At 42.0% G+C, this 27,895-nt stretch overlaps 2 protein-coding genes across 3 annotated transcripts; one reads left to right on the forward strand and one right to left on the reverse strand.

Moving 5' to 3' along the window:
- Positions 1 to 26,023, reverse strand: LOC147016843 (uncharacterized). 2 transcript variants are annotated; one of them, XM_085845951.1, is made up of 3 exons: positions 25,592 to 26,023; positions 1,401 to 1,591; positions 1 to 1,047 (listed from the first exon to the last, which is right to left on the reverse strand). In XM_085845951.1, the coding sequence occupies exons 1-3, from the start codon at positions 25,846 to 25,848 to the stop codon at positions 887 to 889; spliced, it is 609 nt and encodes a 202-aa protein (XP_085702077.1). In that variant the 5' UTR covers positions 25,849 to 26,023; the 3' UTR covers positions 1 to 886. The 2 variants fall into 2 exon arrangements, with proteins under 2 accessions (XP_085702077.1, XP_085702078.1); XM_085845952.1 differs by having other exon boundaries at positions 5 to 1,047; positions 1,401 to 1,588; positions 25,592 to 26,011.
- On the forward strand, positions 8,915 to 17,388 carry LOC147016844 (uncharacterized). Its single transcript, XM_085847704.1, is given in 4 exon segments — positions 8,915 to 9,052; positions 12,036 to 12,178; positions 14,389 to 14,797; positions 14,800 to 17,388. Coding segments are annotated over 4 exon segments (2,706 nt in total). The 3' UTR covers positions 16,816 to 17,388.
- Positions 26,024 to 27,895: the final 1,872 nt, after the last annotated feature.

Raw genomic sequence — 27,895 nt, forward strand, 5'->3', positions numbered from 1 at the left:
ATAAATATATATATATACATACATATATATATATATATAGTCCCTGGGGTTTAGGGTGACAGGAGGACCACAATCCTCTCTTTGTAAATGTATATTGCATAGCACCACCTGGTGGAGACCGGTATTACAAAGTCAAAATTATAAAAGTGGTGGAATCAACACGTCCATAAGGACAAGTTCTTTGTTCGTTTAAGGAATTACATAAAAGACAAATGGGGGACAAAACATAATTTCCTTCAGCTTCATTCGAGTGCCTCCAACAATGCTGATGTCTCTGAACTCGACTCCATTGGGGCCAAAGATCCAAGGGCAGAAAGGGCTGTCCAGCCTGTCACTCCTGTCATATCTAAATCTCATTTGAATTCGTTCATCCATTTCATTCATTGTGTCTATAACTTGCATTACACTCCACTCACATCACTTGCTTTCTCAATAGCTATGATGCTTCACTTACTATGATATATTGCTGAAGAGTTTTTGCAAAGCTGCACACTTGTTCTATAGAGACTAAAGTATGTGTTATCTTGAAAAGCAAATGCAGGTGAGATGACTGGATGAATGCCTTCAGTACTGCACAATCCACCCTCTTGATACATAATAGATAAGCAATGAGAGCATAATTGTGAGAATGGTAAATAAGTGTTGCAGTGTTATTCCCCAACTTCTATGGTGCAACATAAAGAGATCAGATGGAAGAAATTCAACCATCACGGATGTAATATAAAGAGTCAAATCAGTTTGTTTCCCATTCTCTGGAAGCCTCACCACAGTTGCTTAAACCCGAGGACCTCTGCTGCTTCCTTCGTGGATATCGTCGCAGTGTGGGTCTTCTTAAAACAGGAAATTTAATGCATTTGCGTCCATAGTCACCAGGCCCCTCTTCGAGTCACAATGTGTCTTGATGGTCCATGGGCCTAACTTCAATTGATGAGTGACCCTGGAAGGGTCTGCATATCATGTGACTGATGAGTGTCGCAAGGATGAGCAGAATCAGTGAGCTCATTGCAAGTGCAGGGATGAACCAGCGCTGCTGAGTAACTGTGGTTGCTGAATCAGCAGCAACAGAAGATCAGATGTGGAAGGAAAGTGGGAGAAATTTGGGGGGGGGGGGGTGGGGTGTAGTTAAATTATGATTAGATAATTGGCATGCTTGTATGTTAATTTTGTATGTTTAATTATTTCTCAAATTTTAAGGCAACGTAATAATTATCTGTCTTGGTTTTATTTTATTTTTTTGCTCTAAATCCCATCGCTATTTCTCCTGCACTGACAATTCAATAACATACAATTCATTTTCTAAAACATCAAAATAATTTTGTTCCATGTTTTGATATTGGAAGCATTACAGAATAGTTTGGCAATTTTGTAAGGGAATCTTTCATTGGCTGACATTTGCGTACCGGTGGCATCGGGTATGGGGTGGCAGCCATCGTGTGAAATTTCCCGGTCAACGCAGACCAGCGAGTGAGGGTCATAACGCTGGTTTGGGTTGAGGCATTCCCCACAGACAGTATCTCTATCACCAGCACAGGTGAGGTGAACAGCACGGCCTGTATATTTGCAAGCAAAACACCGTTGGCAGGTGTACCTGCTTGACAAAAATGAAAGATGGGGGCAGGAGGCATGCACTCAGTAAATATTTACAAACACACATCTGATGTTCCTATTTGTGCACTTAACTCATGATGCTGGGGTCCAAGGTTGAATTTCCACACACTGTACTGATTTGTAGATGGTTATTCATGTAAAAGTACACAAAAAATGTCCTAATGGACTTGTCCTGCATGTGACAAATGTACAACCTTTACCATGAGTGTTGTATCGCTGTAAAACTTTAAAATTGTACATCATAAGATATTTCACATGTACACGTGATTTCAGACAGGACAGTCATCTTTGCAGGCCCTCCGTATGACAATTCACTCTTATCCATCCCTCCATCCATCCATCCATTGGGACCATACTCTGTGCAGAGCATTTGTGCTGCCAAAGCAGTCTCCTTGGCTATTGGGCACAATCCTGGATGGGTCGCCAATGACACAGCATACCAGCATGCTGGCACTCATTTTGCCGACCTCACAAGGACGACAGGTCGAGTTAACCCCACCTGGTATTAATTCAACAGCTGAGCAGTATTTGAACTCAGGACCCTAGGATCCCAAACCCACCACCCTAACCCTTAAGCCAACACCAGGCATATGCACACTTATAGTGGTGCTATTCTTTGGTGGCACTTTATTTAATTATAACTTATGCTTTTATTATCGGCTACAAGAACATATTTTTAAAAAATTTTTAAAAATACTTTAATACAAGAGAAGACATAACTTAATACAATGATCTTTTCCACCATAATTAATAATCCTTAAGCCCACCTCTTTCCAGGTTTCCAGTTTTTTCCTTCCACTTCTGTGATTGAGAGTTTTCAGCTGTATCAATGTTGCTCACCCTGTGTCCTCATACCCCAGTGGACTTGCAGTGCCCGTATAGGCCGAAATGGGGCATTCTGCATCTTGTGATTTTGGTCCTTCTCCTGTGGAATGGTTGAGGCCTTGAAGGATAGGCTATTTAAGAATCTCCCATTTGTACGAATCCCCAAGATGCATATTTCTCTGATTGTAAATAACACTGTGATTATTGCATTCCTGTTCTTCCCACCCTTGTTGAATACACACTTTCAACTCACTCTGTCTCTAATTGAGTTATTCGGGTTACCACATTTGCGAAGCTGCATTGGCTTCAATCAACTCTTGAGACGAGAGATTGGTGAGACGATTAGCATCCAAATCCAAACGCCTCCATCACAGAGTGCAACAAGCTGCTCTAAGTTGCCTTTTTGAGTTGCTCTTTATGAGGAGAAATGTGACGTGTCACTCGATTGACCGCAGACAAGACAAAATGAGTTAGGTAGATGTGAATAGGCCCCCAAAGGGGTTGGGAAGGGTTGGGGGAGATGGGGAGGGGGTAAAGGCTGCAACCTAGCTGTCTCTGCCAGAGCTTCGGGAAGCAGTGCAGGATAGGGATGTTTGGGGAGATCTAATCATGAATGCCACCAGAAGTCGGCATGACTTCACGGAACTAACAAGAACTAAACTGGTCGGTAACTGCATTTTCCATACACAACACTTGTGACAGTATCAGAAAATACATTTTTGTCATTGGTGCTGCAAGATGGCTGTTCCGGGAGCCACAGACAGAACTTGCGTTATTGCGGTGATGTCACAGCAATTGTCTCAGGTTGGAGAATGACATTAATTATACATATATATATATATAACTGAATCGAACCCCCAAACTTGATGAGGCAACAAGGCACAAATCGAGTCCCGTCATAGCGCTTGCTGCACAACCTGCCAGCAACTAGTGTCGCTTGCCATGTGAACACAGTCTCTGCCCTGCTGATCACCAGTCAAGAGGTTTGCAGTCAGAAATATTAAATTCAACCAAAGAAGCACACTGACTCCATAATATGACCCTGACGTCATGTACATAAATTATATCAACACATCACCTCCAAGCTAGGAGGCATCCGAATGATACTCAAGTCTACCATCTTGATGATGACTGGTAAACCTCAAGTGTTATTGCAGAAGACCTTCAGATAGAAGGTCTACTGTGGTCTATTGGGTCTTTGGGGACATAATATGGTCGACAGGGTTTTAGGGTCCAAAAGGAACTTTGAGGTCTAAAAGGGTCTTTAGGTGTTTTTAAGGGTCTTAAAGTGTCTTAGGGTTATAAAGGGTCTTAAGAGTCTTCAGGATCTAAAGGTTCTTGGTGGCCTAAAGGTTATCGGCGGTCAGAGGGGTCTTAGGGGTGTTGAGTTCTTTAAAAGTTTTAGGGTTATACTGTTACGGTGCCGGCACGTCGGCCGCGACACGACTGACAGACGGAGCCGCAAGTCGACTCGACCGATCGCCCGGAATTCAGATCGTACTTCTCTGGAAAAGTCCGGAGAAGACGGGTCACTTTGAGACCAAAATCCGCCAATGGGTAGACCACGTGAGGTAGGGTCGATTGCCAACTTCAATTTATTTAAGTACCCACGTGGTTTAACTACCGGGGAATTTCACCCTCGACGGAACTCGTACAAAACCGAGCCGCTTGGCGAGCTCGTTCCGTGTGCGATCCCGAGCGGTTTTAATCGCCGAGAACCGTCGGACCGAATTATCCTGCAACCACGGCAATGGCCAACTAATCCCTCACACACAACATGCTCAGTCAATGAAAGAAGGAATGCGAAAGAGCTGAAAACATTTTACAACTGAGGTTTATTTATACTGCAATGGGGAAATGAGGGGAGCACATAAAGCAGAGCTATACCGAATATAAGAAATGCAATGCAATTATATACAGCACACAAAGCACTTAACAGTTTTCTACTTGTTAGACGGGCCCACGGACACACATACGCACACACACACTCCCAAGAAATGGTGGCTGATGCCTTTAATATGGACTTCAGCTCGGAGGGACAGACGAGCTGAAGCCCAGGACCTATCTGGGACCTTTGCACCTTCCAGCTGTTCAGACAAGGCACCAGCAAGGGCGAGCTGGTCCCAGCCACCGCGAGCTGCGATCCTTTCCGAGCTCCGGCGGATCCCCTCACGCTCCGGAACACGTGCTGGTGAGACGAGGCGCCGATCCTTCCCAGAGATGCGTCGCTTCCCCGAAGAACCACTGACCAAGATGAGGCCAAGGAGTCACACTAAGCCGGGAACCAAGCAGAGACCACGAAGAGCTCCACAAACCAAGAAGAGCCAGCTGAACCAGACCACGAAGCAGAGCAAAAACCGAACCAGCACCAGCACAACCCCCTCGAGCCAGGCAGAGGGTCCCCTTCTTATCCCTCTCAGCCCTGCCTCGCTTCCAGCGTGTCTCATTCACCCTCGTGCGCCGCCCCCCACAACCACGGGTGGGGGCTGTTTACCTTGCTTTCTGCCGGACCCGCCCCAACCGTCATTCCTGTTTACGCTGTTGAATCTCGGGACGGGAGGGTTCTTCTTCTTCTCCTTTGCGGAGGAGGGTCATTCTTCTTCGTTGTTGTTCTGATTGAACCCTAACGATTAAAATAAATCACAGCGCATTTACATAGATTTATCCATTAAACAATGGAAGGCGAGCTATCTATAGAACACGTACTTACCGAGATAACTGAGCTAAAGGACCTGAATGTTGAGTGTGAACAATTTCCAAATTCGTAACAATACATGGTCTTAGGGTTCTAAAGGGTCTTCGGGGTCGAAAGGGTATTAAAAGGTTCAAAGGGTATAAAAGGTTTAAAATGGTCTAAAGGGGTCAAAAATATCGAATGGGTCTAAATGGGGTGAGGGCTCTTAAGGTCTACATGTTTAAAAGATATGTTCCATTAGTCTTAGTACACCAGCCAAACATGGAGAAGTCCTGTTGAAAAAATGTTCACGGCATTTTTTTGTTAATAGCAGGCATCCATGCGAGATCAATCATTCTTTGGATTACCAACAATGTTGGTGATGCCATCATCAGTTGTGGATTTTAGGGTCATTTTGAAGGTCATAAAGGTCAAATAAGCTCAAAATGTATTTTTGGGGATTTTTCCTTAATTTAGACCACATTCGATAGATCTTTCCATTAAAGATATTTACTATACTGTATATTTACCCAGCCTATACTGTATAATTCACAGGTAAACTTTTATCTTACACAGAACTGTATGGCACAATGAAACACAAAAGTGTGATCTCCCCAAAATGTGTTTATCGTGCTTATCAAAGTTGTGTCCACACCCAATCTTCATATGTGAACATGTTACCTCTGCCACAGAAGGTGAGGGAGGTTATGTTTCACCCCTTTCTGTGTGTTTCTAACTTGTTTCTAAATCGAAGATTTTTCAAGTATATTGGTCAGTCGATTTTCTTATTATATCTATCTGTCTGTCTGTCTGTCTTTGTCGCCTTGAAGTCACAATTTTAAACCAATCTTCATGAAACTTCACCATATGGTAGATTTTGTCATAAGGACAAAGCCTATTGTTTTTGAAGTCAAAAGGTCAACATAGGACAAAGGTCAACAACAGGTGAGATTTCTAGAATCCTCAATTTTCATCCGATTGACTTGAAATTTGAAGAGGATTTATATTTCACGTTATTGACTTGAAACAGCAAATTACTTTTGAGGTCAACATAGGCCCAAGGTCAACAACGAAGGAAGTATTTCTAAAATCCTCATTTTTCATCTCATAGACTTGAAATTTGAAGTGGATTTGTAAATCAGGTCACTGAATTCAACCACCAATTATTTTTGAAGTCAACATGGGCCAAAAGGTCAACATGGGCCAAATTTCTAAAACTGTATGCCTGGTGTTGGCTTAATGGTTAGGGTGGTGGGCTTTGGATCCGAGGGTCCTGAGTTCAAATCCAGCTCAGCTGTTGAATTAATACCCGCGGGGTTAGCTCGACCTGTCATCCTTCTGAGGTCGGCAAAATGAGTGCCAGCATGCTGGTATACCTTGTCGGAGTGGTGACCCATCCAGGATTGTGCCCAATAGCCAAGGAGACTGCTTAAACAGCACCAACGCTCTGCACAGAGTGTGGTCCCAATCTCCTCCTCCTCTAAAATTGTCAATTTTCATCCGATTGACTTGAAATTTCAAGAGGAGTTGCATATTTGGTCATTGACTTCAACTGCCAATTATTTTTGAGGTCGAATTTGTTTTATGGATTTTGCAAGTATCGTGCTCTGCACGACGTCTTTTTGTTTGCCTGTTTGTTAATTGCCGGAATCCTTCAGATTTCGGCAATTATGTTGGTTGGTTGTGTGTGTCATTCTGTGTGTGTCTGTCTGTCTGTCTGTGTTTGTTTGTGTGTTAGTTTACCCTGTAGCAGCCACACTGTTTCAGCGATCATGCCCAAACTGGGTACAGACGTCGGCCATGGTCCAACTTAGACACTTGTCGTTTTTGGTGAATCTAGGTCAAAGGTCAAGGTCACCGAAAAACCGAAATTTTTATTTTCGCAATAACGTCCGTTAAGATGGTCATATCGACTTTAAACCAAATCCGAAATGTGCATCTTCCAATTCTGCATCCAACCATATGTCTCATTGGGGTGTCACACCAACACCCTTCTTAGCGGTCGGGGGTCGAATGTCAGGGGGGTCGGGTAAAAACTTTCAAATTGCAATAAAAACGCCATTTCAAGTCCGATTGACTTCCAAGTCATGATCATGACCAAACTAAGTGCTATAACTCATTAAACAGTAGCACTATCGACTTATAAGAAGCGAATTGATTTCCAGGTTTTTGTTTTTTCAGAGATCATGGAGATATGACAAAGTTATTCCGGCAATTCCTTGCTTAACGAGCAATTTCATTTGTTTGTTTGTGTACAGGATATCTCAAAAAGTTGTGAGCGGATGCGGATGAAATTGTGTGGACAGGTTGGGTGCGTGACGATGAAGAATCGATTCAATTTTGGTGAAGATCTGAATCCGGATCCAGGTCTGATAATTTTTTAAGTGATTCTTCATCATTGAGAGATAGGGCCAAACCGATATATAGCACAATATCTCAAAAGGTTGTGGACGGATTTGGATGAAACTTGGTGTACATGTTGGGTGTGTGACAAGGACGACATTTTTCAATTTTTGTGAAGGTCCGAATCCGGATCTGGATTTGAGGATTATTTAATTTTTTTAAGTGATTCTTCACCATTGAGAGATAGGGCCAAAAACAGTATATAGCATGATGTTTTCAAAATGTAATTGGCCCAATATGTTCTCGTGGATCAGGTATTACGTGGCGGAGGTATGCGCTCTACCGATTGCCTTTCTAGTTTTAGGATGTGAACACTACAAATACAATGTACGACCCTGTCACTGTTAAAATTGAAACATTGAACATTTTTGCAATAAACAATGGTTTTATTCGATATGATGCATTCTATATCCATCTCTTGTGGCAAATTTGTTAGTGTATGAGAGCAGTCAGCTAAACAGCTGTTTCCGACATGGCAGCATTGTGCAGTGATCATGCAGTGTCTGAAGCTACATAACAGAGGCAATTATCACATCGAAAGTGAGTCTCCATGACAAAAAGTAGGTATCTGTTTGTTGGAAAGATGTGTCAAGATTAACTGGACACATTATAGAAAGGTTTATAGAAATAAGTTGCAAATTATTTCTCAATCTTTGTTGTGTAAAACAGGTGTACAATAGACCATTTCACAAACAAAATTTTTCAAATAGGATTGAGCTCCAAAGGAAGCAGCCGACATGTTGGTAAACTATTTCAGCATGTTAGTTTTTAACGGACAGTTCAATGCAAATGAGCACGTAAAGCATGTACAATCTTTATTGAAAGTTAAAAATTCAGTTATGAACATAAACAGATTGCATAATTTTGGGCTGCAAATGCCAGCATAAGTAACATCACAGATTGACAATTGCTATGCCAAAACCCCACTTTGTGACTGCTGTTGCTCATACACATGTCGGAATCGATCAAATGTGCTCGAAATCTGGTATTTAGAATGTTAGAAATCAGCGGCAAAGACGAACAGCACGTCATCATTTGGCCAACCACTTTTAAGAAACCTTTGAGACATGGCCGTGTAATCAATATGCAAATCAGGCTCACGGAGGTTACCGGGTGCTGTGTTAAATGGTCTCTAGGCTTGCGTAATATAAATTTTAATCCTCACGTCCTGGATTTAAGCAGACATGGATCCTGGATCTGCCCTGATATATTGACATGTTCCCCAGGGTGGGGAAAAGTTAGCTTCTGTTTGCTCCACAGTCTGATGAATGGACAATTATGATTTACCAGTGGCCTACCTTAGTACAGGGTTTAAACATTGGTTGTGTCTTTTCATTTATAGGCAGGAACTGTCAGGACCCCTGAACACCTGATGGATAAACCCTGAATTGATATGCAATAGCTATGGATCCTGCGTACATCATCAAGTGCCATAAACAACACATAGACATTGATAAGTGTCAGGATGCTTCTTCTGTCACAGGAGTGCGGGCAACCTCTGCATTGCATCGTCGGATGGAAAGTCCAGGACATGGACTGTTGGTCAGCTTTCCTTTCCCTTCTTCCTTTCCCCCTTCTTACTTTATTTTTCCCTTCTTTTATTGTCACGCAGTTGGTTCAACACAGCCACATCACATTAAAGCATAATTAATGCACGCTGCGACATCGCACTAATGGCCAAAGTGTTACGAAGCATAATTTTTCATTAAACAACGACTGTACTATCTATATACGTCTTCATACGTTTCATGAAAAACATACTCTTTTGTTTCATTACACGATACAATAAGTGTGTGAAGTAAAATTTAACATGATAATTACAAAGGCTGGGTACATCTACTTTTCTTTTTTTCTTACAATTATATACATTGAATGAGGTTTAACTTCATGCAAAATCCAAAAATACCCATTTTTAGCTTTTTTGACCTTGAAAATGACCTTTACATTCAAAATTGAGGGTGGCATCCACATACATTTTCTTCCTCATCCGATGAATGATTGATCTCGCAAGGTTGCCTGCTATGAACAAACAATTTCATCAAAAGTGTAAAATCCAATGTTGGCTGGTCCACGATTACGCTTCGTAGTGATTTCTGAGACACACTGTGCATTGCCCATTGTATAAGTTTATTACTTTTTTCTTCGTGGAATTTGGAACATTTCCGTAAATGTCTTTTTAGGCACATCACTCATGAGCCATTTCATAACATTATTTTCATCTAAACGAATTTTAAACACTGAATTAAACACAGCTTGGATTCTTGTTATTTTCATGATCACGTGGATCGTGTTTTGAATATATTGTTGATAATTACACCTCGTTAACAAAAATTACACAAATATGTGCCCGAAGCGCATCAACAAGCGACGGTGGATATTTTACCAAAGCAAACATTAACTCCCAAAATTTACACACAACAGTAACGTGAATAATATGTAAAAAAAATTAATAACGACAAGGCTTCAAAATAAGTGGAAAACCGTTAACGAAGCATAGGAATTGTAGCGGAGTATAAAAAGACGTCCGTCGGGCCGTCCATCGAGACATCAGGTCTGTTGTCATTTGGTTGTCTTACTCTCTGAGCTAATCAAAGCATGCTTGTTCACAAATATCTATTTCATACAAAGAGAGCCTTTGAAAGTAAAACTGAATATGTGCTCAGAGTGCGGTTAAAAGTGTGGCTTACGACGACTTGAACGAAACTATAATGGCACTCGGTAGAGAGCGTACCTCCGCCAGGCTGAACACTTCACGTTTTGTATCCCACTGATAGGCCGGATCTGAATCTGGACCTGAACCAAAATCTTGTCAATTTGTCCTCGTCACAAATCCAACGTACCCACCAAGTTTTGTCATTCTCTGTCCATAACCCAACTGTAAAAATGTCACCCTGGTGTTTTGCAGGCAGGACGAGACATCAATATGTGTGCAGTCTTTTGGAAGGACGTTAATCGAGAGGACCTGTCTGCCAGGACTGTTAGTTGGTGGATGTTAAAATCCCATGGTGTTTTTCACAAAAAGTAGGTTAGTTATCGCCAGCGCCCTGAACAGATTACGAATTTATGCCACTTCCAGTCGAGTATGATGCATCGATCTGTCCAGGAATGGTCCATCCATGTCGGATTGGTTCTCGCCTTAAATGCTTCTCGACATCTTGTGAACACCCTGAAGCTCTGTCAAGAATACGGGCCTTCAATTTTATTGACTTGTCCCTGGTCAAGTTTAGCCAACCCTCGTTTTATAAGGCCACCTCTACAATACGGCCATGGACACAACTCATGGAAAACTTAAACTTCCCTTCCAATCACAAAACATGTTCATAAAATTAAACTTATAGACTTCATGCAGCAAAAGCAGTTTCAAACTCTCCTTGGGGGAGGTATAAATGCTCTTGAAAAACGATTTTAGTTGAGAGCTATGAAATAAATGTGGTGTCAAATGAAATAGAAAAAATTGCATTGATCATTATTACCTCCGCCACCGAAGGTGAAGGAGGTTATGTTTTCACCCCTTTCTGTCTGTTTGGCTGTGTACAGGATATCTCAAAAAGTTGTGGACGGATCTAGATGAAATTATGTGGACAGGTTCGATGTGTGACAAGGGCGAACCGATTATATTTTGGTTCAGATCCGGATCCGGATTCGACTACTGGAATTTTTTAAAGTGATTCTTCACCATCGAGAGATAGTGTCAAAAACAATATATAGCACGATATCTCAAAAAGTTGTGGACGGATTCAAATTAAATTTGGTGGGCGCGTTTGGTGTGTGACGAGGAAGAATTGATGCTATATTGGTGAAGATCCAGATTCGGATCTGGATGTGATGATTTTAAAAGTGATTCTTCACCATTGAGAGATCGCGCTAAAATGATATATCGCACGATATCTCAAAAAGATTCGGATGAAACTTGGTGGACATGTTGGGTGTGTGACAAGGAAGAATTCATTCGATTTTGGTGAAGATCTGAATCCACACCTGGATGCAAAAATTATTTAACTTTTGAAGTGATTCTTCACCATTGAGAGATTGGGCCAAAAACAATACATTGCCTGATATTTCAAAAATGTATTGAGTGGACCCGATATGTTCTCGTGGTTCAGGCATTACGTGGCAGAGGCATGCGCTCTACTAATTGCCCTTCTATAGGGTGCCCCACAGAAAACCAGGAAATTTGGTACAGTTTATTTAAAACAAAACAAAAGCAAACTTAAACTTCAGTCCCCAAGTTGGATGTTCTTTCTTAAAGAGAACAATCACCTAACGTTGAAAATTTGATAACCGCTGCATTCTGAAACAAAATATTAAAAAACGGTTAGAAAATTTATATGTTAGTTTATTGATATGGTAAAATACGGCAAAATAAATCTCAAAATCTCAAATTTCATGGTTTTCTGTAGGGCACCTTGTAGTTTAAAATGTAATTATGTTATAAAGGAATTGTAACAATCGGCCCAGGTGGAGGTGAAACAAAGGTGCATTCTTTGAAATTGCATGTTGTTTCTTTACCATCATGTATGTGTAGAGCTGTATTATTTACTTTGCATCTCCGGTTTATATCGAGAATCCTGTGATGGGTTCTTCCTTGAATTTTCACTCAGGAGAAGCCACCGTATTGTGGACTTTGAAAGCCACATGTGACCCCCAAAGTGCTGAGAATGCAAATAGGTTCGTGTAGGCTCTTTCGTGGATAGGCGTCCTCATAGAATGGCACATGAAGTGCCGGAAGACAATTTACGTGATATTTTCCAGACCCACAACACCACTCTTTTCTCAATCTTTCCTCCTCAAATAAAGCTGCATGGCAGAAAGGGTATTTATATACATCTGGTGATAGAAGGCACTTGGTTTTTATTTGATTGGTAATATGTTTCCCAGATCCTCACTCATTGATATACACATGGTGTTGACACTGAGGCTCTGTATAAAAGATTGCATGCCATACCTTTCTTTCTGTTTATCCCTACGCACCTCCGGGTTTTGCGACTGATATTTCAGCACTACAGCCCTGTTTACCTCCGGGTTCTCAGAGTTGTATCTTTTCACTGCCGCCATGTTTACCTCGGGGTTCTCAGAATTTATCTTTTCACTTCCGCCCGATGTACCTCCAGTTTCTCAGAATTGTATTTCTTTCCAGCGACCCTGTGTACCCTCGGAATCTTAGTTTGCTAGTTCGCAGAGGCAACTCTTCTTTGTTCAGCAAGTGCTGAACGTAATGTTTTTGGATGCCTAATTTTCTCATTTGGCCTTCCTCTACCTTCTGAAGACACATATTGCGATGCTAATATCTTGGTTGACTGTGAGATTACTGAAATTACAATATTATCAGATGGAACCATTGGAAAACGTTGAACGTTATTATTTTTGCAAATCTCCAGTAAATGAGGATGCATCATGGAATGATCGTATTGCTCCTCTGCTGGATTTTTACCAAGAGCCAATGATGTCGCAAAGGCGATTGCAAATACGCCGCAATCCACATTGTTTGGTTGCAGTTAAACTTGCTCAAATTTGACTGGTGGATTATGCGGGAACAGCTTTTTCAGGTTGGTCTGCTGGGCCTTTGTCAGGTGATCGGTGTTTAGGCTAGTGCAGATTTGATTAGCTATGCCATCAAAGAACGTACATATCCAATAAGTAATGCGTTCTATTGTTATTCTACCCTCCCTACATAAAATCTGCTAAACAGTCCAATAGATCGAGATGATGTTTTGTGAACAGATGTGGCTCCGATGAAGCACGTGAAACTCAGGGCACCAGAAGCAAAGGTTTGAAAGAGGATAGGATTGGCATGGTCACGGTTAAGGGGCCCACTGGGAGGTGGATACGAGGAAAGAAAAATGTGCACGGCTCTGTAATGTGTGAGTCGGGGCAGCGCTGTGAGGCGGACCTTGTAGTCCAGGCAATCTAGCCCATTTTTTCACTTGATCGGGAACAAATTGCAACAGAATTGTTTTTTAGCGCAATGCATTTCTATGAGGTCCCCAGAACACCATACTAAAAGTCCTAAGAAATCCCTGTTGCAGAAATATGTCTAATTTACATAAATCCAATATGGCGGCCAATTATCAATATTGTGCCATATCTTTGCTCACAGATGACATATTTGAGTGATTTAAACTTCTAGAATGGGTATTTTGTATACAAGGATGCATTTAGCATACTTTTAAACTTCCCTGGAACAAAATTTCATTTGCATAAATCCAATATGGCCACCAAATATCAATATCTTGCCAAATCTTTGCTCTCAGATGATGTATTTTAGTGATTTAAATTTCTATAATGAGATCTTTGGATCCAAGGATGTATTTGCAATACTTAAAAATTTCATTGGATGCATCTAGGACACTACAGTATTTAACCAGATAAAAAGCTCATTTGCATAATTCCAACTGACCACCAAATATAATTTCCTTACAATCCTTGATATCCGCAATAAAAATGGCTTGACCCAAAACTAATATTTGGTGGACTCTGGTCAAATTTGAGGTTAATTATGTTGTTGTTTCTACATACATCATGATATATGTTGCTATTTTACAATCCCCCTGAGGTACCCCTCACTTAATGGTGCAATCCGGGGGAATCCCTGGGAAATCCCCTTTTGGCTGTTTCAATGGAAGTTCCAACATGGATGATATCATGTTCTACACAAGAAAGGACAATTAAGGTGAGTAACCTGTAAAAAGCTTGAATATTGTTATTACATTCCTTCAATTAATTACATAGGTAACATCAAATTGACAGATTTCCCATTTTCTTACAGAAATAAGTTATACATATGAGATGCTAAACTAACCAGCTTACCAGGGGGCTCCTAATGGGTGGTTTTAACATGTTTAATATATTAAGTTGGTATACTTGTTACTTACAACCAGGGAGACAACAGTGGACCATGTAGGGGAGGTAGCAAGTGCAGATCGTGAGACAGATTGTGTAGGGACAATAGCTGTACAACAAGATACATGTACTTTCATAAACGATTTTACAGCAGCAGCAGAACTCTATGACAGAACAGTATCTTCAACCTCTACTATAGAAGAAGTGTGTTCAGAAGAGGTGTTAGGAAGACTCCAAAGTAAACTGAATGAGAAGAAAGAAATGATGACTATGCGGACAGCAAAACTCTGGGTGCAGTATCTGAACATGGTGGACATCCTGCAAAGATTTCTTAAAGCTGAGCGGACAGGCAACTGGAAATTACACCTTCAATCAGTACAAGAAATGTTACCATACTTTGCAGCATCTGGACACATGCTATCTGCAAAGTCTGCATATATGTATACTGGCAAATGATGCTTAATCTGCCAGAAAGTCATCCAGATGTCCATCAGCAATTTGAGAAAGGATACCATGTGGTGAGGCGCAGTGATAGGTACTGGGCAGGACTATCCACGGATCTCACAATTGAGCAAGTGCTGATGAGAAGTATAAAGACACATGGAGGCCTGACAAGAGGAAAAGGAATGACAGAAACTCAGCGTTTGGTGTGGGTCCTTTCCATGCCAGCATGTACAAATATCAATGAGGCCATGGAGAAGCTCAGTGGCATCTCATTTGAAACCAGTGACCAGCACAAAGACCTGTCAAAAGCTAGACAAGCTAGAGATGTCAATGACACCCTTGATCTTATCAGCTATCTCAGGGAGAGAGATCCATTTGCACGGGATCCATCCCTGTTTAACATTGCAAATGGCATGACAGCCCAAGAAGGAGTCAACGTTGAAGGATCAAGAACAGTTGGAGAAAAGATTCTAGCATCCATGGTTGGGAAATCTGTAGAAGAGTTCACCTTCCGGAAATGTGATCGAGCGGTGACACTTAATTCAAGATCAACTGTCAAGATCAAAGGAGAATCTGTGAAGGTAGATCCACAGTTGATCTTCCAGAGACTGGTAACCATTGGGGAGCGCTGTGGAGATCTACAGTCACTCTTCAAATATGAACTGTGTAGTTACCCCCCAGCATTGTTTGAATCTTCCTTCCTTCCCCTGCAGGGCAATAAGGCTGTCCTTGCCGATGTTCTCTGGAAGACCATGCAAGGGGAGCAACGAGAACCAATTGGAAATGTCCAGTATATTCTCGATGGTGGTGCGCTACTTCATCGTCTTCCATGGCCAAGAGGTTCCACATATGAGAGTGTCAGTCAGCTTCATGTCACATATGTTACACATAAATATGGGGCTGCTACCATTATCTTTGATGGATACCAAGACGGACCAACAACAAAATATGCCACGCACATGAGAAGGACAGGGGCTTGTTCAGGCATGACAGTAAACTTCACTGGTGGAATGGTTATACAGTCCAAAAAGGAGGAATTCTTGAAAAATGTGACAAACAAACAGCGATTTATTGTTTATCTTAGTGACAAACTAGAGTGGGCTGGGTGTAATATAGATCATGCAAAGCATGATGCTGATGTGCTCATTGTCCAAACAGCTGTTGCATCTGTTAGAATCAAAGACACTGTCCTGATAGGGGATGACACGGACTTGCTCATCCTCCTACTGCATCATGCTGAACTGGATGCACATGACTTGTTCCTGGCCCCAGAGCCCAGGCAATCAGCAAAAAAGACCAGGATATGGTGCATACAGCAGTCTAAGAAATTTCTTGGTCCTGATGTTTGTGACCATGTGTTATTTATCCATGCAATCCTTGGCTACGATACAACTTCTCGTCTGTTTGGATTGGAAAAGGGTTTAGCAGGAATGAGGATCAAGAGTGTTGCCCTGTTCCATCAGCAAGCTAAGGTGTCCAGCCAAGAAGGACATGTGGCAAAAAAGGACATTATTGCAGCAGGAGAAAAAGCACTTGTGTCATTATATGGTGGTGCCAAAGAACAAGGACTGGACACTTTTCGATACAGGCGATTTTGTGAGAAGGTTTCCAAGAGCACATCTCATATAGCACCTCAAACTCTTCCCCCAACCTCAGCAGCTGCAAAGTATCACAGCCTCCGTGTATATTATCAGATGATGGAGTGGAAAGGAAGAAGCATCAATATGAAGCCGGAAGAGTGGGGATGGCACATGGTGGATGGACAATGTTTGCCAATACAAACTGACCAGCTTGTAGCCGCATCAAAACTACTGGATGTCATCTGCTGTAACTGTAAAACGGACTGTAATACAAAGAGGTGCACATGCAGAAAGTATAATCTGCATTGCAGTGCTGTTTGTGGAGAATGCCGTGGGACAAGTTGTGCCAACTCACAGCTACCAGATTTCACTGATGACAATAATGATGACCTTGATGAGCATCTTCAGTCGGGTATGAATATGCCTGCAATGAAACACTAATCAAAGAAGTGACTGTCATAAATTTGATCACAAAATATCGATATTTGGTGGCCATATTGGATTTTATTAAATTCATCCATCATTTTATTTAAACTCATCCAATCAAAATATTAAACTATCCCAAATTTAGCCTTTGATCCCCTCAAATATTCGAGAAATATAAACCGCTCAAACCTGTTGTCTGAGAGTAAATATATGGCAAAATATTGATATTTGGCAGCCATATTGGATTTATGCAGATGAGATTTTGTTCCAGGGAAGTTTAAAAGAATGCTAAATGCATCCTTATATACAAAATATCCATTCAAGAAGTTGAAATCACTCAAATATGTCATCTGTGAGCAAAGATATGGCACAATATTGATAATTGGCCACCATATTGGATTTATGCAAATTAGACGTATTTCCGCAACAGGGATTTCTTAGGACTTTTAGTATGGTGTTGTGGGGACCTCATAGAAATGCATTGTGCTAAAAAAAAATTATGTTGCAATTTGTTCCCGATCAAACCTTATTTTACCTGGACTATTGGTGATGCGTCGATTGTGGCATTGGGAAATTCCGGGGTGTCGACCCTGATGGCAGATGCCAGTCCTGGCAATGAAGATGGGGGGGGGGGAGTGAGTGGAGTGCGATGCTGTGTGACTCGTGCACAATCTAGAGTCTTGGGTGAGCTGCATGGCGAGTCCCTGAACGGAGGGGCCTTCAGTCGAATGGGAGGAGGTGATGAGGATGGGGGCACAGGGAAACGATGGAACATTTTGTGTTGATAAAGAGGAGAAAAATATATCAAGCAAAGAGTCACAGGTTTCCTGTAGGGGAAACCCTATGTCTGTGCGGCCACTCCGAGCTGCAGGAGAGTGTACTGCAAAAAAATAATGACGACACCTTCTCAAGCGAGGAAAAACATCACCTTGCAAAGAGATGATTATGCACCAAAGCAAGAAGCTGGAAGGGTTTTAACTGTCTCTCCACCATCAAAGACAACACTCCAGAGATAAAACTACAAATGGAAACCTGGAGTGTTGAAGAGAAGGAGCTAATGCTCCATTGCAGAATGTATTCCATACATGAGGCATGGGGGAGGAAAGGTAGGGGTGAGCGGTTCAGGGATCAGCTGAAAAAGTGAAATTGGCTACTATGGCAGAGAGAGTCCCCCTTGATAAATTTGAGGTTTGTTCAACAATTAAAAGATATCTAGATAAAGATAGAATAGAAGAAATTACATCTTGGGCATTGCAACAAGTGGCAAGAAAGATTAGAGCAAGGGGAGATAAGTCCTTGTTTGAAGGTAAAAAAAAAAAAAACCGGATAGCAGGGATTTGGCCAAGATGATGTGAGATCAAGTTTTGGCTGTTAAACGAGATGGGGGCCAAACCCCTGACATAAAGGAGAGAATGAAGGTGTCCCTATGAAAGAGAGGCAAGACCGATTCAGAGACAAGGACCAGGTGACTCAGGCACAGAAGAAGGGGAAAAATAGTGGAAAAGGTGGATGGTGATGGGCAGAAAGATAAGGAAGAGCAGAAGAATGAGGGAAAGGAGGAGGATGAAGATGATGAAGAGCAGCGTAGGTTGGAAGAAGAGTTGGCCAACAAAATAGAAGAGATAAAACTGATAAAATAAGAGACCGAAACTCCATCGCATAGAAAACAACAAAGGGACAAAAATCTTAGTGAGGCAGACCAACCATTCAATTAGTGAAATTATTTCAAAATCATCCACCTTGAAAAAAATCAATACTGTGTGTTTTGCAACAGCACTATTCATTCAAGAAAAACTAATGGGCAAACAACACCAGAAGAGAAAAAAAAACAGACCCTACAAATAGAAGCCAAATCCCACCATGGAAACAGAGATTAGAGACACAAAGAGAGCAACGAAGAAAGGAAGTCGGTCAGATACAACAGTCCAGGAAAGGAAACAAAAGCCCAAAACTTAAAAAAAAAAAAGAATCCAAAGAAAAAAGACAAATACAAAATGGAAGACAAAGACCTCGAGTGCCTGGGTGCTGAAAACAAACTCAAAATAGAAATGATAGCAAGGAAGATAAAAAAAAAAACATGGGGAAGCACACAGCAGGAGAAAACAAAACCACATGTTTGAGAGTAACCCGAAGAGATTCTACCGCAAATTAGGGAAACAAAAGCAGAATGTGTCAACTCCCCCTGAAAAAGAAAAACTATAAAAATTCTGGAAAGGAATTTTTGAAGATCGAAAGGAATATAACAAGATGCAGAATGGATCCCAGACTTGCAAAATAAGAAGCAACATCTTGATATGAGGAAATTCCCCCAGTAAGTAATTATTGATGAAGAAAAAAAAAATGAGAAAACAACTTCAAAAAATGCCAAACTTTAAAAGCCCAGGCCCAGATGGAATTCCAAACTTCTGGCTAAAACAACTTGATGCTCTCCACAATCACTACGCCAGGACATTCAATGAACTGATCCAAGAGGCAAAGGCAGTGGATGAGTGGCTCACAGAAGGAAACACCTTTCTCTTCCAAAAACCTGAAGAAACCCAACTTCCTCACAAATAACCGGCCAATGACATGCCTACCTTCAACATACAAACTTCTAAAGGAATCATTGCAGAAATTATGTCCCATCACCTAACACAAGTAGGTTTGGAGGCAGAACAAAGGGGACGTTAGAGAGGCTGTTAGGGAATAATTGACAATCTACTACGGAACAAGGCCATACTTGAAAATTGCAAAATGCGAAGAACCAAATTGTCCACCACCTGGATAGACTATAAGAAAGCTTTCAAAAACGTTCCACATACATGGATGATAAAATGCATGCAAATATACAAAATCAATTGGAGAGAGAGAGAAAGAGAGAGAGAGAGAGAGAGTGAGAGAGTGAGAGAGTGAGAGAGTGAGAGAGTGAGAGAGTGAGAGAGTGAGAGAGTGAGAGAGTGAGAGAGTGAGAGAGTGAGAGAGTGAGAGAGTGTGAGAGTGAGAGAGTGAGAGAGTGAGAGAGTGAGAGAGTGAGAGAGTGAGAGAGAGAGAGAGAGAGAGAGAGAGAGAGAGAGAGAGAGAGAGAGAGAGAGAGAGAGAGAGAGAGAGAGAGAGAGCGATGGAGCTCTGGAATACCACATTGATATGACAGCACTCAGAAGGAAATATTGAAATACCAGATGTGAAGATATGGCATGGGATCCTCCATGGAGACAGTCTTTTCCCCCCTCTTGCTTTGTCTGGCTCTGGACTCACTGAGTAACCTCATCAACAAACAAGGATGTGGATACACCCTCGCAACCAATAGAAGAACATCCAAAGAAACAGGAAAGGTGACACACCTACTATACATGGATGATTTAAAGCTCTTCGCACTGATTGACAAAAAATTGACAGAACAACTAAAACTAGTAAAACGGTTCTCTGAGGACATTCAAATGGAATTTGCATTAGTAGTGGGGCAACTTAGCTAAATATAGCATAACATTTGTGCATTTTGTGAGGAAAGCACCAAATTTGGCAAACTAGTAGCCTATCATATTATGAACAGATTTGGATACTGGGCCATCTCAAATTCAGGCGCTGATGGCTGTGGCAGCCATTTTCCACTGCCATCAAAAATTTTGAGATGGCCCAATATCCAAATCTGTTCATAATATGATAGGCTACTAGTTTGCCAAATTTGGTGCTTTCCTCACAAAATGCACACTTGTTATGCTAAGTTGCCCCACTATAGATAAGTGTGCCAAGTCCATATTTGTAGAAGCTAAACCAACAAAAACAGCCAACATAAAAATTAACCATGAAACAACAATACAGCACTGAGAAAACGAAGCATCATACAAGTACCTCGAAGTAGTAGAGGGCCACCAAATATGTCACAAACAAATGTGCAAGCCAATCGCCAAAGAATACCTATGTAGAATGAAGCTGATCCTGAAAACTTATCTCTTCAAGAGAAAAAACATAAACATATCCAAGAAACAAAATCAAAGCCATAAACCAACTCGCAGTACCAGTGTTGCAATAAAGCCATGGAATAATAGATTGGCCCCAATCAGAAATCAATACGTTAGACATCAAAACAAGAAAACTCCTTACCATCCACAAAATGTTATACAACAACCAGTGCATCCTGAGAATGTTTCTGCCCAGACGAGAGGGAGGGAGCGATCTCATGGAACTCAGCCAGGTGCACAGAACAATGAGTGTAGGACTAAATGAGTATGTGAAATGCTCAACAGACTATTGGATTCAATTTGTAAACAAGCATGAACAAAACAAACCTGAAAAAGTATCCCCAACTCACCTTGCAATGAATTTCCAAAAACAGGTGCACATAAAGATACCACACAGGAAAATGAAACAGTTACAAATAAAGCCCGAAAAATTGCAAAAAAAAGACAAAATAAATATATAAAAAGAAATATCAACAAATACACATCAACAACTGGGAGAAAGACAAAAGAGCAGGAAATTACAAAAAGGAATTGGACTGAGTTGGGATTGACAAAGAAGGCTCGTTAGAATGGCTAAGAGGTCAGCTCAACTGGGACGGACAATGAATAAAAAATAAATGCTCAAGATGAAAGACACTACACCAATGGATTTGAAAAGATGGCAGAACTGAGCCAGATGGACAAGTATAGGTTCTGCAAGACAGTGACAAAAAGTAATAGTCTGCATCCCGAAAGTAGGTCACTGCTTTCGGGATGCAAAAAACTATTATCAGAACAAGTATACACACAACAGCACAACAAAGTATGCAAAGTGGTTCATTGGCATTTCTGCAAAAAATTCAACATCCCAGTTCCAGAAAACTCATGGAAACACAACCCCAAAGCAGTCATTGGAAATAAGGACGTCATGCTCATGTACCACCTGATGATCCCACTGAGCATGAACATAGAAAACAAAGCCTTGCGACCAGACATCGTTCTCAGGAACAAAAAGGAAAGCCAGCATTGCTGATTGAGATAATAGTACCCAGTGATTTTGGCTTAAATAATGGAGAAAAGAAGAAAATGACCAAATACCAGGACCTCAAAAATGAGATCAAGAGATCTTGGAAGCTGAAGAAAGTTGAAATTGCACCACTAGTGATAATTGGAGCAACAGGAATAATAAAGAAGAAACTCATTGAGATTTTGAAAACCATCCGCGGTAATATTGTTACGAATTTGGAAGCTTACTGCACACGACAGTCAGGGTCCTCAGAGAACAGATATATCGGTAAGTGAGTTTTTTCTAGTTAGGGCCCCCTACCTGTGTTTAATGGGAATTACATACATGCGCTGCGAAGTTATTTTGATAGTTAGGGTTTTTTTTTACATTTTTACACCCCGTATCACAACAACAACAACAACACCTTCGCTCCATCCTGACGCCATAACGCTCACGGCATTCTTCGCGCACTCGCCAGCAAGCGCGCGCGTGGGCAGAGCCTATCATAGGCATGGCGTCCCTCTAAGCCAATCGGCAAGGAGCGGACGTCTCACCCACCCCGTTTCCAACTCAGCACCATCGCCATTAGGCACGTGGCCGCCAGAGGTGAGGAGGTGGGCGGAGCCACAAGCGCCTCCGCTCGGAACTCTGCCCAGAGGGGTGGGAGTTGCCCCGCCTACCACGGGCCTGCCCAATGGAGGACGGCCAGGGAATCACGCAATGGGTCCGACCAATCGGGAGGCGAGTGGTCGGGAGAAGAAGCCCCTCCCTCCTGAAAAAGAAGTGTGGTGGTTGTCGGGACGAGCGCGGAGGAAGCAAGCAATCAGAGAGGATGGGGTAGCAGCTTGTAGCTAGGAGGAGGACTGTGCCCTGTCTGCTCTCATCTCGCTGGCGCTGATCTCGTCTCGTCTCGATGTTGGTCTGGTCGCATCTCGACGTGGCTGGTCTCATCCTGGTTCGCTCGTCTCGGCCAAACTGCACGAGGCGGGAAGGTCCATTTTCTTTTGGGTATTTGTGTGCGCGTGTGTGCGTCTGGGGCCCTGTCTTGAAGTAGGAACTGTTAAGTGCTTTTGCTTGTACATTGATTTCATTTCTTATAGTCGGTTTAACGCCGCCCTTCCGTGTTTCTTCACCCGATTAATTGTAAATAAATACCCCTCTTGTTGAATGTTTCAGCTCGTCTTTGTCCTATCTTTCATTGGTTTAGCACGGTGCGTGTTGGTGGATTAAAAAGGCCGTTGCTGCTGTAGATGTACATTTGGACTGACCCAACCTCGGTAACCATCCGCTCGTGTTACGCATGGGTCGAGCATGGAAACGACTCACCCCCATTCGAGCCCCGTCGAGGGTGTGAATTCCTCGGTAGCTCGCCACGTGGGCCTCTAGGTATTTTGAAGTTTGGCAAATAACCCTGTGCCCACGCGGTTGATTTATTGACGATTCACGGTCATGTAAGGGACCCGTACCTTTGGAGTTATCCAAGTGTAACGATCTGAATTCCAGGTGTTTGGTGGAGCCGACTCTACTGCTCCAACTAGCGGTCGTGCTCATCACCAATACCTGGCCCACAACAATATGACCACAAACAAACTACAAATGGAGGCAGTCTTAGGTTCGGTGACTATCCTGAAAAGAGCCCTCAGAACAAAACTCTGAGAACAACAAAGTTGAATAGCTTGGTCCATCATGAACTGTGATTCCTGACTGAAGTGAAGATGGATACTTTGAGTCCTGGGAGGACTTTGTTCCATCTCCTCAAACCCACAAATGGAGATAACAACCAGCAATACACACACGCACACGAACACAGTATATGGCAGAAATAGCACCACCTTTAGTGGTAGCCGGTATGACAAATCATCTTTATCTTCTTCATAATCTTTACTTTAATTTGCGCACGCGTGTGTGTGTGTGTGTGTGTGTGTGTGTGTGTGTGTGTGTGTGTGTGTGTGTGTGTGTGTGTGTGTGTGTGTGTGTGTGTGTGTGTGTGTGTGTGTGTGTGTGTGTGTGTGTGTGTGTGTGTGTGTGTGTGTGTGTGTGTGTGTGTGTGTGTGTGTGTGTGTGTGTGTGTGTGTGGCGCTACTCCTACAGTTCTGGGCCAATTACATCCAGATTTGCTACATAGGATCAGTATGACCCCAATTAATGCAATTTTATCTTTGCCAGTGGTCTTGGGGGGAGGGGTGATGCAAATTCCCGATGTGAACGTGTATTGTGTAACACTGCTCCAGGTCGGAGAGGGTTTTATAAGACCCCACCCTTCACAGTACAGTATTCCTGTCCCCATATTTTCCAGGGCAGTGAGGTGTTTTGAATAATACAGTGAGAGGTATTTTGGAGAAGCATTTTGAATTACACATTTGAATCAGGATAATAATACAACGCCACTGGCCGCTCCTTTCGGGAGCAGGTGCTTCTTGTCCAGTATAATGCAATCTTCTCAAAATGATGATGTGGAGTACATGTTGTGATTAATCAAATTTCATTCATTAACGACAAAAATTATAAAGTGCATTTCTAAGAATGTGCCACAGCGCATTACCCACCAAGGTGGGCAGAGAAGATTGATTGCTCCTGCCTTCTGTGCTTGCAAGTACAATACATATACAATACATGACATATGGTGTGACGCTTTGGGCAGCAAGACTTTTTTTATCACAATGACTTGCAAGCCAAAGTGGCCAGATATACGGAGTTGACAATCTGCTTCCAGCACAAGAGCCACAAGACCGGCCCGACCTCATTGCCCGCGTCTTTTGTCAGAAGCACAAGAAGCTCCATGGAGCTCGTAAAGAAAGGTGTCTTTGGCGTGTTGAGGACGAAGCTGTATTCTATTGAGTATCAGAATAGAGGCCTTCCACATGCCCACATTCTCACTTGGCTCACTCCAAACAATATCAGGCCAGAGAAGATTGACCTGGTCATCTCTGCAGTGATCCCCAATAAGGAGGCACACCTTGAGTGACACAGCATTGTCATGGCCCAGATGACCCATAGAATTGGCCCCAGTGTTCGTAACCACATCATATTGCCCGCACAAGGTGCGGGCATCTCTGATATTGACATATATATATATATATATATATATATTTGTGCTCACATATACATTCTGAGATACCATACTCTGTTCCAGAGCATCAGTGTTGAAACAGTATCTTGGCGAGGGTTGGACTCGGTGTTTTAGCCATTGCATTCCCAGCAGTAGTTTGGGCATGAATTTAGAAGTTGGCCATGGTGTTGGTGATAGCTCACCTACTCTTCACAAAGTATACAGTGTGGACTGTATACCTATATGTACATATTTACAAGTTAACATACACACATATATAATAAAGTATTATATATATATATATATATATATATATATATATATATATATATACAAATTTTTAAAATAAAAATAAACACGTATATCGATGTATATATACATTTATGCAGGTACATGTTACATATTGACACGTTTATACACATGTACACGTTCATATACATATGCACACGTTTACATCCAGTATATACACATGAATACCGACACACGTATGAATTTATACATATACAGTGTATATATATATATATATATATATATATATATATATATATATATATATATATATATATATATATATATATATATATATATTCATTATTTGTACATATATATAAAAATATATATATATATATATATATATATATATATATATATATATATATATATGTACACGCTTAACCCCCTGCCTCAAAATGCCGATACATCCCGGATAACAAGTCTCCAGCGGAGTTGCGTGGAGGATATTTCGGGCTGTGCGGGATGCTGTCGGTAGATCCGTACCTGGTCGGTTCAGTCATACAGCGCTTCGGTGCGAGCACTCACCACCGGCCGTTGGGTGCACGCTGGTAGTGCGTGCGGAGCTCGTGCTGTTCACGCGTCCCTTCCAGTTCCAGCAGTCGCGCGAACTCCACTCCGCAGCGGCACACCGGGTACGAGCCGTCGCCGTGCCCATCGCACTCGGGGACCGCCCCGGGAACGCGCATCAGGTAGAGCAGCGTGGAGAGGCGCACGAGTGCGGAGCGCGCTCCCGTCGGAGTGACCAACACGGCGTGGTCCATCGCTGGGACGCTCGGGCGCATTTAAAGCGCGGGCACGGGATCTGCGGACACGCGATCTGCGGCCGAGCCCGGAAAACCCCTGGAAAGGAAAACGAGGGGACAAGCCCGGACATGCCCGGAGGGTTCGATTTTCGCGCCGCCGCGGTCTCTCCTTCCCTTTCCAAACGGTCACCGGTTCCCCCGGACCCTGATGAACCCGTACACCTTGGGCTACGTTGTCATAAAGCGTGTACATGTCGAATGTACGATGTAATACGTATGTATATGTAAATAATTAATTAATTAATTAATTACAAGAGATGCTGCATTTATTAATCCTCAACATATTAATAATTTAATAGAAATTATTCATCGAAATGAGTTCGGATTGTTGATTGGGCATAAGAGCAGTGGACGGTGTTTGGTGGAGCTTGCGATTAAATAATGACCTCATTTCCTTAATTACGAGTCACGGTGACTCATCGCCCGTGTCTATGGCGGATGGTCCCGAGTTTGTACGGGCCAAGAGAGCAAGGATTCCGTGGTGGGGAACCCCGAGCGAGTTCAAAAGGCATCACCTCCGCGGCGACACCACCGGAGGTGGACGGAGGTTGTTTTCACCCCTGTCTGTCTGTCTGTGAACATAAGATATCTCGACAAGTTACGGACCATTTCGGACAAGACTTGGTGGACAGGTCGGGTGTGTGAGAAGGAAGAATTGATTCGATTTTGGTGAAGATCTGGATCTGGATACGAGAATTTTAAATTTTTTGTTAAGTGATTCTTCACCATTGAGAGAAGCCTGGTGTTGGATTAATGGTTAAAGTATCTGACTTGAGATGTCAGGATGTTAAAGTATCTGACTTCATGTCGAAAGTGCTTTCAACGACAATTTTTATTGTTGGTCGCAGTTGGGTCACGAGACGAATGTGATTTCAAATTTTGGGTCGTGGACAAAAAAAGTTTGAGAGCCACTGTCTTTGCGTCTTGAATTTGAGCCCCTGTCATGCTGTTGAAATAACACCAGGTGGGGTGACTCAGCCTGTCATCTTTCTGAGGTCGGCAAAATGAGTACCAGCTTACTGGAAACGGGGCACTGCATCAGCGGCACAGTCGCCCTTCCAGAAAATGATGCAACCAGCAGCCGCAGGCTGCATTCGAAACAACAGCAGCAGCCATTGAGAGATAGGGCCAAAACGATATATATATATATATATATATATATATATATATATATATATATATATATATATATATATATACATATATATATATATATATACATATACACATATATATATATACATATATACACATATATATATATATATATATATATATATATATATATATATATATATATATATATATATATATATATATATATATATATATTTATATATATATATATTTATATATATATATGAGCCTGGTGTTGGCGCAGTGGTTAGGGCAGCGGCTTGGGATCCAAAAGGTCCTGAGTTCAAGCCCCGTTGAGCCACTGAATTAATACACCAGGGGGTTGACTCAGCCTGTCATCCTTCCGAGGTCGGCGAAATGAGTACCAGTATACTGGGCCGGTGTATACCCCGGTTAAAATAGGTGTACCATATCCCTGTGTCGTAAGAGGCGACCAGGGTTGCGTCAGGAAGGGCATCCAGCGTAAAACATGTGCCAAATCACTATGCGGGTCATACGGATGATCCGCTGTGGCGACCCCGAACGGGAGCAGCCGAAAGAAGAAGATATATATATATATATATATATATATATATATATATATATATATATATATATATATATATATATATATATATATATATATATATATATATATATAGCATTATATTTCAAACAGTTGAAGATGATTATGACAAAACTCAGTGGATGAGTTGGGTTGGTGACAAGAACAAGCGGATTCGATTTTGGGTAAAGTCTGGATTCAGATCCGGTCTATCAATGGGATACAAAACGTAAACTGTTCAGCCTGGCAGAGGTGTGCACTCCACTGAGTCAGTCTCCCTCTCCCTCTCCCTCTCCCCTCCCCTCTCCCTCTCCCTCTCCCCTCCCCCTCCCCCTCTCCCTCTCC

The sequence above is a fragment of the Eptatretus burgeri genome, chromosome 11, assembly GCF_056783735.1.
Source record: "Eptatretus burgeri isolate ZD-2024b chromosome 11, Ebu_testis_v1, whole genome shotgun sequence".
Lineage (NCBI taxonomy): Eukaryota > Metazoa > Chordata > Myxini > Myxiniformes > Myxinidae > Eptatretus > Eptatretus burgeri.